The sequence below is a fragment of the Hylaeus volcanicus genome, unplaced genomic scaffold (assembly GCF_026283585.1).
Source record: "Hylaeus volcanicus isolate JK05 unplaced genomic scaffold, UHH_iyHylVolc1.0_haploid 12221, whole genome shotgun sequence".
Lineage (NCBI taxonomy): Eukaryota > Metazoa > Arthropoda > Insecta > Hymenoptera > Colletidae > Hylaeus > Hylaeus volcanicus.
The window spans coordinates 151152-163711 of NW_026533163.1; the positions used below are offsets into that span (position 1 = coordinate 151152).

General features: G+C 30.6%; 5 protein-coding genes across 12 annotated transcripts; 2 read left to right on the forward strand and 3 right to left on the reverse strand.

Annotated features, from left to right (window-relative positions):
* The first annotated feature begins 564 nt into the window (after positions 1 to 564).
* On the forward strand, positions 565 to 1302 carry LOC128883574 (uncharacterized). Its single transcript, XM_054136098.1, has one exon. It carries the CDS (start codon positions 565 to 567, stop codon positions 1300 to 1302), a length of 738 nt encoding a protein of 245 aa, XP_053992073.1.
* Positions 1303 to 1616: 314 nt separating this feature from the next.
* Positions 1617 to 3940, reverse strand: LOC128883202 (V-type proton ATPase subunit H-like). 3 transcript variants are annotated; one of them, XM_054135305.1, is made up of 12 exons: positions 3782 to 3940; positions 3482 to 3658; positions 3290 to 3392; positions 3144 to 3213; positions 3001 to 3072; positions 2818 to 2942; positions 2563 to 2765; positions 2415 to 2501; positions 2256 to 2356; positions 1984 to 2205; positions 1829 to 1888; positions 1617 to 1754 (listed from the first exon to the last, which is right to left on the reverse strand). In XM_054135305.1, exons 1-12 carry the CDS (start codon positions 3812 to 3814, stop codon positions 1676 to 1678), a joined length of 1332 nt encoding a protein of 443 aa, XP_053991280.1. In that variant the 5' UTR covers positions 3815 to 3940; the 3' UTR covers positions 1617 to 1675. The 3 variants fall into 3 exon arrangements, with proteins under 3 accessions (XP_053991280.1, XP_053991281.1, XP_053991282.1); XM_054135306.1 differs by lacking the exon at positions 3782 to 3940 and having other exon boundaries at positions 3452 to 3613; XM_054135307.1 differs by lacking the exon at positions 3782 to 3940 and having other exon boundaries at positions 3290 to 3433; positions 3482 to 3602.
* Positions 3941 to 5517: 1577 nt separating this feature from the next.
* Positions 5518 to 8141, forward strand: LOC128883537 (uridine phosphorylase-like). 2 transcript variants are annotated; one of them, XM_054136018.1, is made up of 2 exons: positions 5518 to 6633; positions 6685 to 8141. In XM_054136018.1, exon 1 carries the CDS (start codon positions 5518 to 5520, stop codon positions 6370 to 6372), a length of 855 nt encoding a protein of 284 aa, XP_053991993.1. In that variant the 3' UTR covers positions 6373 to 6633; positions 6685 to 8141. The 2 variants fall into 2 exon arrangements, with proteins under 2 accessions (XP_053991993.1, XP_053991994.1); XM_054136019.1 differs by having other exon boundaries at positions 5518 to 6432; positions 6521 to 8141.
* Positions 8142 to 8277: 136 nt separating this feature from the next.
* On the reverse strand, positions 8278 to 10979 carry LOC128883536 (uncharacterized). 4 transcript variants are annotated; one of them, XR_008459035.1, is made up of 9 exons: positions 10723 to 10979; positions 10498 to 10655; positions 10348 to 10444; positions 10145 to 10290; positions 9924 to 9996; positions 9578 to 9844; positions 8871 to 9442; positions 8669 to 8734; positions 8278 to 8615 (listed from the first exon to the last, which is right to left on the reverse strand). XR_008459035.1 is itself a non-coding variant. In XM_054136016.1 (8 exons), the coding sequence occupies exons 1-8, from the start codon at positions 10729 to 10731 to the stop codon at positions 8529 to 8531; spliced, it is 1554 nt and encodes a 517-aa protein (XP_053991991.1). In that variant the 5' UTR covers positions 10732 to 10979; the 3' UTR covers positions 8278 to 8528. The 4 variants fall into 4 exon arrangements, 3 of the variants coding, with proteins under 3 accessions (XP_053991991.1, XP_053991990.1, XP_053991992.1); XM_054136016.1 differs by having other exon boundaries at positions 9578 to 9996; XM_054136015.1 differs by having other exon boundaries at positions 8278 to 8734; positions 9578 to 9996.
* Positions 10980 to 11200: 221 nt separating this feature from the next.
* On the reverse strand, positions 11201 to 12465 carry LOC128883339 (uncharacterized). 2 transcript variants are annotated; one of them, XM_054135576.1, is made up of 5 exons: positions 12248 to 12465; positions 12007 to 12184; positions 11763 to 11951; positions 11593 to 11656; positions 11201 to 11540 (listed from the first exon to the last, which is right to left on the reverse strand). In XM_054135576.1, exons 2-5 carry the CDS (start codon positions 12042 to 12044, stop codon positions 11319 to 11321), a joined length of 513 nt encoding a protein of 170 aa, XP_053991551.1. In that variant the 5' UTR covers positions 12045 to 12184; positions 12248 to 12465; the 3' UTR covers positions 11201 to 11318. The 2 variants fall into 2 exon arrangements, with proteins under 2 accessions (XP_053991551.1, XP_053991552.1); XM_054135577.1 differs by having other exon boundaries at positions 12007 to 12465.
* Between the last annotated feature and the right edge of the window lie 95 nt (positions 12466 to 12560).

The window sequence follows — 12560 nt, forward strand, 5'->3', positions numbered from 1 at the left end:
TAAAATTCTTTACTATTTTACAAGAAACAGTGGACACATTATTCTTTTAATTTTTACCTGTGATTTGAGTTAAAGCCAAACTTTATTTATCAAATGAACACAGCTAGTTTAAAACCGCGGATAACGCAGGAACAAATAAAAAAATATTTAACCAATCCTGAAATTGTTACTTTGGAAATTTTATTTGTCATTCTAACAATTAGTAACGTTTTTGTGCTTTATCGCATTTTATTGAACATATGCCCTTTTCCTGTAATTGTTACATGGTTTCAATTATTCTTTGGTTTAGCTTTTGCGTACATTTTGGGAGAAGTTGGAAAAGAATTCCCTAAATTTTCTTTTTTTCCACCGCTCACTATTGAAAAAAAACTTTATGAAGGCTTAGCTATTCCAACATTAGTGTATTTGGGAGTGATCACAATGGCCAATGTTTTACTTTACAAAATTCCGACTGTGGCTATTTTTCCAGTGGTGGTTTCCTTTGCGGTAACTCTTCATCATATTAGTCGATTTCTTGGATGCGGCCAATTTTATCTTCCTATACGATGGATCTCATTAGGAATTATGGTAGCAGGTTTTTCATTAAATGCGTTTGATAGAAAAAGCATGGCAAATTCCGTTTTCCCTGTGGCTGTCGTTTACGCTATGTTCTCAGCAGTGTTCCGTGCATGGTGTCTAGAAAAAGCCATGCATGTATGCAATGGGCGGGGCAACGTTCTTCATAATCATAAAGTTGTGATGGGTATTTGTACTTTACCATTTGTAGCATTATTTTTTAATGAATGGGGGTTTTTCAATTGGATGCCAACAAATTTTCTTCTTTTAAATACCTGGCAAGTTTGGGGTTGCCTTGTGACTGCTGGAACTCTACCTTTTATGAAAAATGTGGTTGCGAATCGAATGATTCGTCATACAGGACAAGCGCCTTGGCGTATACTTGAAATCATTAGCATGATTTTAATTTTTGTGATTGGTTCTCTGATTTATGATAATATGAGTCTTATTAGTGGGATAGCTTTTATTCTTGTCGTATCAGGTCGTTCATTAGGAATGCTGGATGCTTTATCAAAAGATCCTAATGAGAGACGTCGAGCAATGCAAATGCAAACGACTGCAGAACATGGTGCGCCTTTACCACCTCAATACAATTATGATCCCACGGGAGTTGCTGAATCTTTTGAACAAATCGAATTACCTAAGTCCTCTGTGTTTAGTGGTACACACAATGAAAGCAATATGGAAAGTCTAAAATCTTCCTCTCATACATTAAGCCAACCATTTAGTACTAATCCCCTTTTGTAAAAGTCAAAAAAAAATTCTCGAGTCTAACAGTTGAAAAATGTGCTTCTTATTTTTAAAATTTCATTATAAATCATTGAAATCCGACAAGTCGACATTAAGTAATTACTTTTTTTCCTTGTGTATTCTTTTTCTTTTTATTTAAAAGAAAAATTTTTTTTTTCTTTAATAAAAAACAACGAGACTACAATTATTGCATATATGTCTTCAATGATTTGGTTTTTTTTATTATTGAATATTATTTAAAAATAAGAAAAAGCAGCCTAATAAGAAGAAAAAAAATATTTCTAATTTTTTTCGACAACGCCAAAACATTTTTTCTTTTTGGTTTTAGTTCTTTAATTTAAACAAAGTAAAAAGAAGGTTTCCATGCCGCTTATGTAGCTGCGACGGCTGCTCGCCAATGATTTAACATTATTTTTTGAACGCAAAGAAGAGCTTCGCGTGACACATCTCTACAAAATGTTAAGAGAAACCAGAAAGGGTCATGTCATTTGTTAGAGTTACAAAACAATTAAAAAGGTGTTACCTATTTTTATGAGACATTAAATAAATGACTAATTCTTTTGCTCGTGCTTTTTGTATAACACTGAAAACACAAGCATTTCATAAAAATGAATGACGTATGGTTTAAAAATTGTTGCCTAACAAAAAACATTACGTTATATTGAATAAAATACGAACCTTTTTCCCATGGGATGAAGACGAGCGAATTCCCCTATATCAAAACAGGCGACCGCCGCAGTAATAGGATCATTTGAGCGCAGTAAAAGAACTAATTTTTTTATAGTACTAAACTCATTTTCCTCAAAAAAGACAACATTTTCTCTCCAAAATTTTTCCGAGTGTAAAAATGACCAATGTAATTTTTGGGTTTCTAATTCTCGGCAATATCGTTCATAATTACTAAGAACAAAACGTTAGTAGGAATAGAACAAAAAGTATCATGGTCTTACTTTAAAAGTTTGGTTTTTTGTTGAAAAGCAACAAGAAGATTTGATATATCAGTATATAATTCTTCGTCACGCCATTTTTCATATTCTAAGCGTGTTAGCGTCTGTTAAGACAAACAGCTTATTTGTATGATTTTGTTGCAATACAGATGAATTAATTACTTGAACAACATTTTCATCAATTAGTGCTTCAAGAGCCTCATCATTTAAAAGACAATTGGTCAACAGACGAAGACTGATTCGAATGACCTGAAATTGAAGAAAAAAATTTAAAACAAAACTTTGGTGACAAATGTGAACTTTCACTGACTTTCTCTATTTTGCTGTTGCGTAGTAAGGTACAAAGTTTTAATAAACCACCCAATTGCATAAACACCTTTAATAATTTGGGATCAAAAGACGCCACCCACGCACAAAAAACAGCGGGATAAACAATATTTTTAGAGGCATCTAGGTGTGTTAAAATCAATTCTTGTGCTTTTGCATCTTCCCATATACACGCTCGAAATCGATCTGACGGTTTTATGAAACAAATAACGTTTTGTATGTTTCCGTTTTGACGTACTTGTTTTCATTAAATTTTTTAAAGAGTCTAATTGACCATAACTTGTTAATTTCCATGTACCGTTAAGAATATTCATGATAATGTCAGTAACTAGAGTTGAAGAAAAGTAATCAGCATTGGCTCGACTACACAACAAAACAACACAATTTTTAATGTCAAAAAGAAATCTTAAAGTTTCAGTACGCGATAAGTGAGGTTAAGAGAAATGCAGCTTTATCGAGACAAAAGGATTCTAAATCGTTTCTGGTGAAACATCTAAGAACACCCCCACGCCCGAATTAAAAAAAAAAAGATAATGAAGTGGAAACGACAAGAACAATTCCTACAATCGAAAATTTTTAATAATTCGTTCCCCTTTTGTTTTAGGTAACATTTTATCCAACAAAGATGTATCACCTTAGACATTATATCAAAAAAAAGAATGTGTGCAATCTTGTAAGTAGCAATGTCTTTTTTAAAAGAAACAACTAACTGCGAATCACATCATGATAAAGGGTTAACGTATACTGTAGGTACATTGAAGGAAGCGATGTGGATTCAAGCAATGTGAGTGGTAACATCAGGAGTTCATCTGTCTAAAAGGAGATGACAGTTTGGATTTTCATGTCTCTTATGTCTATGTCGACGCAAATACTTATGTTCTCCATATCACTGAAAATCATACCGAACGAATTGTATTGATACACTCGAGTAAAGGTAAGGTATGTAATGTGAGTAAAAGGGAGCAAGAAGATGACGATATTATTTTTGATTTTTGTAACATATCCCATTTTGGTACTTGAGATAAAACGGAGTTTTCTCTAACATCCGTTCCAACCGACAATTCTTCTAACAAGTGAATCTATTTCAAAAAAAAAACATAAATTTAATTTGCTTGTAATTTTAAAAATAAACAGGCATGAAACAAAAAAAATATTGATTTGATAGTTAGTTTCACTTAAAAAAAAACAATTAATTTTCTTACCTCTTCTTTTGAAGGATTTTTTGAAAAATGCATTATGAAAGAAATTCTTTTTTTTTGGATTCAATAAAATAGGAATATGTATATTTTAATAAGATTATAAAAATTAATTTAGTTTACCCATATATAACATTTTGACAAAAACAAAAAACAAACAATTCTCGCAAACTGTGCGTCTAATTCATCTCTGTTCCTTTAAAAAAAAAAGCAAAGGCAATTTTAAATTATTCGCGTGTCATTTCTCACGAATCTTCTAGACTTTTTCTTTATTTATTAATTTTTCCGCGAAACATTAAAGCACAACCAAAAAATTTTTTTTTTTTTTTTTAACACATTGCATTAAATGTGCTTTTTTTTTTTACCTTAAACAATTTTTTTTAATTGTTTAAAAGCATATAAAACACTTGCTTTGTCCTTTGTTTTCATATACACTACATTGTTAAATTGATTCAAGATTACTTTTTTCATTTAAATGTAACTGAAAAAGTATACTTAATTTCATGACAATCTTATTCGGATTTTATAATCCCATAATAACAAGTGACAGTATTAAAGATTTCAAGGTATCGTTACAAAAAAGTCATTTAGTATTACTTTACAAGAATTTTCTTATTGTTCCACTACTTGAAAAGATTACGTGTTTGTAAGAAAAACACTATTCTTCAACTTTATGTATAGGTTGTACCAAAGGGTACATCTGACTAAGGTAAACACAAAGCCAAGATATCCAGCAACAAAAGGTAGCGGTAATGGTAAGAGTCACGATGAGTCTAAAGACTCCAACAAAAGCGGTATAATATCATTTAAAAAATAAATCTTACAAAATAGATCGACGTTGAGGCATTGCTGCATACGGCTTCCCATAAAAGAAACACATAACACCTCCTATTAAAAAACCCACGAATCCGAAAATAATGGTACCAACTAATATAGTTATTTCGGACATTTTTTTTTTTCTCCAGGAAATTTAACTTTTTTTTTTATTTAAAAGAAAAACCCTTGTTTTAACCAACCACAATTCTTTTCAAAACAACAAATTATTTTTTATTAAAAAAAAAAAGTATATTATTAAGGTTTCTCTTTTCTCGAAAAATGGTGGAATTGAGTGTAGGTCTGGCACGGTATATTACATGTTCGGTGTAGTTGGGCTTCAATATGAAATAAATTAAATCTTCGTTTCAAAATTATAAATTCTACTAAGCAAGTTAATATCATTCATCGCTGCAACTTAATAAAAAAAGTTTTTTTTTTTTAATTTAAAAAGAGAAATGTTTTATGAGACTTTTTCTTATATAACAGTTGATAGTATATTTTTTTTTTTCAATGTTCAGTCAACAAGAAACTTCTTTCGACGGCTAATGTTGTATTTTACCCATATCGTTAATAAAAAAAAAAAAGTCAAAATGTGTTACAAAAGCTTCTCAGTAAATTAAAAAAAAAAATGGCAATATGCAACTTTATATACGATATAGATTCACGTGTGTCTTGAGACCGAAACGCATGTACACCGTAGGTTAAAACACCATCTACGGCTTCCACTGCACTTTCTGTTTTACATGTACAATTCCCTTAGGGACATCGGACAATATATATAAATTTTGATTCAATCATGATGGTTTTGAAGAAAATTCATACTTTGTCTAAAATATTACTAATTAATTCTTTGCATTGTAGAGTTTTTGTTTAATTTATTTAATAACCGATTTATTCATTTTTTAAAGTGTCACATTTATTACAACATGAGCTATTTTACTGGAAAAGATATGTTTCTGTTACCTGATGGTTCAACGTACCATTTAGGTGTCAAAAAAGGAGACATTTTCCCTCGTATTATTACCGTAGGGTGTTATACAAGAGCTAAAGTTCTTTCAGAACTTCTTGATAAGGATAAACCGATTCGAGCGATAACAAGTTCTCGTGATTTTCATATTTATTCAGGCTATTTCAATGGTGTTGGTATATCTATTATTGGTATCGGCATGGGTAGCCCATTAATGGATTTCATGGTGAGAGAAGCTACCTTCGTTCAACAAGGACCTATGGCTATCATTCGCTTTGGTACCTGTGGTATATTTCATAAGGATGCTCTTCCTGGCACACTTATGACATGTGGCAAGGGATCCATGTATGTCTACGTTAATTATAATCATTTCTGTGGTAGTTTGGATTCAAGACAAGATACATCCTCACCTTATTTAGTTACTAAAAGTATTCCAACATCGTCAAAGTTAAACGAGTTGCTCGTTAATGAGATTCAAAAGGAACGTCTCAAAAATGTCGACGGTTTAAATGCTTGTGGTGAAACCTTTTATAGCTGTCAAGCACGAAAGGATCAAGAATTCTACGATGAAAACGAAGGTTTAATGAAAACTCTAATGGATGCAAAGATCGATTCTATGGATATGGAAACGCATCAATTATTTTTCTTATCCAAAATTAGGAAAGATCCCTGCTATGTTGCAGCCGCTTTAATTGGAATTGTTAATCGTGTTAATCTCGACATTACAACAAATATTTCCGCTGACGAAATGCATGAGATTGTTGCTAAAGGAGGGCGCTGTTGTTTGGAAGCTTTATCAAAATTTCAGCTTTAAATAGACTACAAATGCAATAAAAAAACAAACTTATCACAATTTTTAGAATATATAGTGAATGTACGGAGAAAAGTTGATGTGACTGAAAGTTTGGTTATGTCATCACAAAAAGTGTTATAATAACTTTTCTTTTTGCACACATTTTTAGAAAACATGTCTTCAAAGAATTAATAGTTCGTATGATACCTCAAAGGACTTGTTGTACATGTATACCTGGTAAATCCTTGTTCCCGTTATGCGTTGGGTTGTTTCGGATTTCAGGTTCGATTTTTGATGAAGTGCAACAGTTTTGATTTAGTTTGTTTATTGCAGAGGCTAAGCTCCCGTTCCTTAAATTGTATGTGTGTTCAGTAGCATTGCGGTTTCTTTTCCTTGTACAAATCAATTTTATTTCCTGTTTTTTTACGTGGCGCTTATTCATCCATTTTCGTTAAACTTATATTCCTAGAAACAGAGTCAGGCCAGCAATTCGAGCAAGTATTTGGAATTTTCACTCCTCAACATACTATAAGTGTTAACGAAAATTCCGTTGATAATAAACAAGATTGTTTTCAAATGAACACTGTTGATCTTTGTTGAAGCTTTAAAATTGAATATCGTGGAGTCGAATCGGAAAAGTCAAAATTGTTAAGAAAGTCTTGAAAGATAACTGAAATGCTTATTCCGATTGGACTACGTTTCTACCCAATACTCTCAACCATTGTGTGACGGTTATTTTTGACGCTTGTAATAAGGATTCTTAACTGTTCACCCTGAACATACTCATTTAAAGTGTTCCAGCATGTTTCACTAATCTTATTCAATTAGAAGACGACATGCATTCAAACTATTTGCTATTGAAAGTTCTTCCAAGATAAAAATAAAGTCTTTTACTTTGAATGAGTTTTAGTCATTGTGAAAGTTCTTGTAAAAAAAAACGTTTCAGTTTCAATAGTTTTTTCATAAAAGAACATTTACAATTTTAACATTTTTTTCATTAAAAAAAAAATAAAGAAATATCATTGTTTTTTATCTTCAGATGGTAAAGTTAAAAAAAATATCTTATGACCTTGAATGAGCGGGAATAGCTATAATAATAAAGATTAAAATTTAATCTGCCCTATTATAGTTTGAGGATTATGAAGGCTATAAAGAAAAAATATTTAAAGAATTCTTTTAAAGCATGAATGGGATTATAGTCAAAAGCTAAGTGACAAGTTTTTGTATCCAGCGGGAGTTGGATCTTTTTTTTGTAAATTTAAATTAAGTTTATCAACCATTGATACATTTTCACTGTTTGGATCTAGTCTCTATCATATATACTGTTACAAATTTTTTTATCAAAACTTTATTTAAGAAAATTGTTGATAAAAAGCTGCGTTTTTTATTTATACAGTCGAAGAAACCGTGATTTTGTAACGCAGTTCCATTTGAAATTTGTGTTATTTTTTTTAAAAAAAAATTACTTTATTGAATTCCCAGTCACTACAGGATTTGTTCTTCTAAAAAAATGTAGACGATAAAGGAAAACTCGTTTATGCTTAATTGGTTGGCTAGATGTGTAGCCTTGAAAAAGAGGCGCGCAGTCGATTTTTCTGAGCGCGAGTAAGACACACTACAGTGGTTTACACTTTATGAAATATCATGATACTTCACTTCAGCTCTCTCATACTTATGGAAACTTGTCGTGAAAAATCGTTAACTTTTCCCCAAGATGCCTTGTTCTCGTGCATTTGGTAAGCACAATTTTTCGAAAAATGCATACAAGAAACTTTTAATCTTAAAAATGGTATGAGGAACTGGTAACTTTTCAATAAAACACTTTTTTTTTCCACGAGTGTTTTGTTTTAAAATGATACCCTTTGTGTTGAATAGGATAAAATAACAAGCCGACCACCACTCTTGAAGCTTTGATTTTTTTAAACGCCATTTGAGCATGAAGACACTCTCATGAAAAACGGTGCCATTGCAAAAAAAAATACATTGGAATGACCATCATTTTTTTTCAACAAAAAAAAAAAAGTACTGTTGTCCAACCGTTCGGTTTATCCATATTACATTTGTATTCAAATTTGATATTTTCATATGGAATCAATAAAAAAAATACGCAACAGAAAAAACTTCAAGGTGGTAGGGTGTATTTAATAACGTATTGACATGAAACAAAAATAATTTTGCTAAAGGAGAATTCCTACAGTTCTATTGGTTAGAGGAGTCCATTCAAAATCGATGACCAAAAAAAAATGATCGGAACCAGGAAAATTCTACAGAAATCATAATTGAAACATTTTAAATCTTGTTTCCAGACGCAATTTACCGAATGAGGAATGTTTTGAATTTTTTTTAAAAAGCCAACTTGAGGGAACTCTAATATTTTTGTAACCTGTGACGTAAATAAAAAAAAGGCAATCAAACAAGGCGAACGATTTACAAAAGTATGAAACTCCAATGAATCTTAACAAAAGACTTTGTCAGTTGTACAAACAGTAATTAAGTCATATGATTGTAATAAAAATTACCTTCAATTCATTAGAAGAATACCAGATATAGTCAATACACCCTTTTTGAGCTCCGCAATAAGCAGTATACGCAGGTTCAGTTAACTCTGACGTTATATCAAGTGAAGTAACGGATGATGAGAGTGCTGGTTTGACATGGGAGTTACGAGCATAACCACTACATAAAGGAAAAGGATGATAAAGCTGTGTGGAAATCGTTTCTGAATGAAGATTGCTAAGACGCGGTGTGTGTAAATTAGTGCAGGATGAATTTTTGAATTTGCCTGTACAAAAAAATTGAGATTTTTTTTCTGCTTGATGTAAAATTATTTTAGGAGCCCATATAATACATGGTTTATTAAAAAGATACAAGGCTTCAACATGTTGTAATGGATGAATATATTTCAAAGGAAGCCCTCGAGAAATGGAATTTCGAGTACCAGGAAATTTGTCTTTAAAGGTTTTCTTTTTTGAAGTGTTTTCCTTTCGACAAGTGCTAAGTTCGCAACGTGAACTAAATAAAGGAGCCGCGCCTCGATTTTCACGTGCTTTTTTATCCACTTTGTATAATTTTTGTAAAAAAGAACATTGACCTACCCATTAAAGAAACACAATTAGATTGATTACAATACATTTAAACAAAATAAATGAAAAGAGGAAAGGTAGCCAACAAAAGCAAAAGAAAAAAATTACGGTATATGTTAATGACAACTCTATCGTATGACTACCTGAGAATTGTTTCACGTTAACGCAGTTTTTGAAATCAAAGAAACCCTTTGTTATCCATTCATAAAGACAACTATTTGGAGTGAAATTAAAATCTCCACATAATAAGAGCCCTGGTAGATTTTCAAGTATAACACGATCATTCTCCCATTGAATATAAGCGTCATAGGCTTTTTTCCAAATTAACGAAGAATCCCATTCAGTACATAAGTTAAATAGACTTGACGGTAATGTTTCATGGTAAGACCATTTACGCAGTAAACGCCAAACTGATAAGAACAGCATTTGAAGTTGACCTAATTTTACTTCACCACGCGAAGGATTGAATAATAAATGTGTATTGCATACAATTAATTTCTCCTCAGGCCTTAGATGATCCTGTAGAACCACAAAACATGCTACTTGAGGTCTATCATATGAACTGCGAAAGGGAACATGGATTAAACATTATAAAGTTTTTGTTTTAAATAATACAAAGAAAAGAAAACTTTATTTACATTTTATTATTTAATTTAACAAAAAGAAACTAGCTTCTCTATTGAGATTCAAACATTTATTTTAAAACAAACCTATCAAAATTTAAAGAACTTTTTTGAGTTTCTAAAGCTGAAAAACGGTTCAAACGCCAAAACGTTGCAACACCTTCTAGTTCTTTAACATGATTTGAAAAAGATTTGCGTACAAAAAAACCTTCGTATCCCCATCTTTTCATTTTCTATGAAAATCATAATAGTTTTGTGACGAGTTATTAAAAAAAAACTAAAACTTGTACCACAACGAAAATAGTTTCAAATGCCGATTCCGACATTTCTTGTAATGTTACAATATCCGGATTGTATTCCAAAATACATTCAAGTATTTTTTTGACTCTACACGGCTACAATAAAAAGTACAATACCCATTTTTTTTTCAACAAATGTACCTTTTATTCCAATCAAGTAAGGCAAAGTCTATATGTTTATACAACTCTGGAAAAACAAGCTGTGGCGCTAAGATATTCCAACTAAAAACACGAAACGTTTCTTGTGCGTTCTTTTCATTATTCTTTCCACTCTTTTCCGATGACCACCAATCACGACTCTATTCACATAATATGTTAATGTTATGATCTTCAAATGAGAACACTATTTATATAATAAAAGTTTACATTTGTCATGAAGAAAGGAAACAAATTATGTTAATAAAAAAAATCAAACAAAAACAATGGATGTAATTGATTTTATTAAAACAGAATTATCATTAAAATTTTTTTTGGAGTGGGAGGAGTATCTCCAAAAATTATCTTTTAACAATTAAAGTCTTTCTTCTAATTTTTGTCTTGTGAAAAAAAAAAGTGTACAACTTGAAAATAAATCTAAAAAAAAATTTTTTCATATTTAGCTTATCTTCCATTCGTTCCTTTTACTGCACCTGTTAATAGAACAAACTTTTAATATTTTAGAAATCAGCACAGTCAGACAGATTGTGTTATTCTATCGCATGTTAACTTACATCATTTAATAAAACAACATCAAAAAAAATTGTTATATTTTTATTTCTAAAAACAATTCTTGTCAAAAAATTGTTACCTTCATTATTAAACTACTTGACACGTTTTTACTTAAATTTTTTCTTCCATTCTACAATGTTATTAAACATATTCTTTTGTGAATTTAACATATAATTAATTTTAAGTTAAAAATTTCTTAATATAATTTTTTTAATTTTATTCATTCACGCCTAAAATCCAACCAAAAAAAAATATTAAAAAATCTTTGTGGCCTCAGTAAGAGAATTTAAAATTGTTGTAGCCTTTGTATATTTTTCTTGTCGGCTTAAGGTGACTTTTTTGTTACTTCGTTCTGCATTGGTCATGTTGATAAAATAATTAACAAGTTGTTTATTCAAAGGAAAATGATATGTAAGTAGATGATACAGTTTCTCAAAACGAATTTCGACAATGTTAAACCATATCCAAGCAGCACCCTGAGACATTAAACAAACATGAGAAAATTCTTAATATCAAAGTACATAAGACCTGAAATTCCTGACTGACAAGCCAAAAAATGAAAGCGAATTTCAACTCGCGGTGAAAAGGTAACCTATCAAAAAGAAAGAACAATGTTTTTATTTGCAGATTTCGAAGGAACTGTATGGAGGAAAATTTTAATTTTAAGAAATTAAAAATTAATTCGATCCTGCGGTTACTTTTCTAATATATTTGACACATAGTCTTTGTTTAAAAGCCACCGATATATTGTGAATACAATCCAATACATTGTCCACTGGATTTCATTGATTCTAATTTCGGTGGAATCCGTTTCTTTATATGAAGAATCAAATTGAATTAAAAGAGGTATTGTTCTTCTTAATGGAACAACGATTTCTACAAAGAAACTAATTCACATTGTTTGATGAAACGTGACATTATTTAAAGTTTAATCAAACTTACTTTAAAAATGGAATAAAAGGAACAAGTTGTAACACCATAATTTTATTTTCTTAAACACGCAAAAGTATTTTAACTTGTTCAATTTTTTCGTACACGAAAAAATACGGTCATCTTTCTGATTTTTGCCTGCTTTAGATTGAGAGAAAAGTTTTGCAGAGGGTGAAAATCACACAATAATCTGCAGATACAGAAGTACCAGACGGCTTCACGGTACAGTTAACAGATAGTATGCCGACGTTACCATAAGAGTACGTGTCTCCAATAAAAGAATTAAAATTAATGCTTTCGCACTTGATACCGAATCAATAAAAAATTTTTAGATATTTAAAGGATTGTATGTAGAACGTACAAACTTTTTGCTGCATTGCGACCGAAACTCGTGTTTTTTTATTAATTAAAATTATATTGTAAAACCAAAAAAACTATAATTTAAATGAAATGATAATTAGCTTCTATTTATAAATTATTGAAATTTTTAAAGAAGGTTTTTCTTTTTATTAAACTTATTATATCAGCTTACGCGATTCATATTGTCAAACATACAAACATTGCAT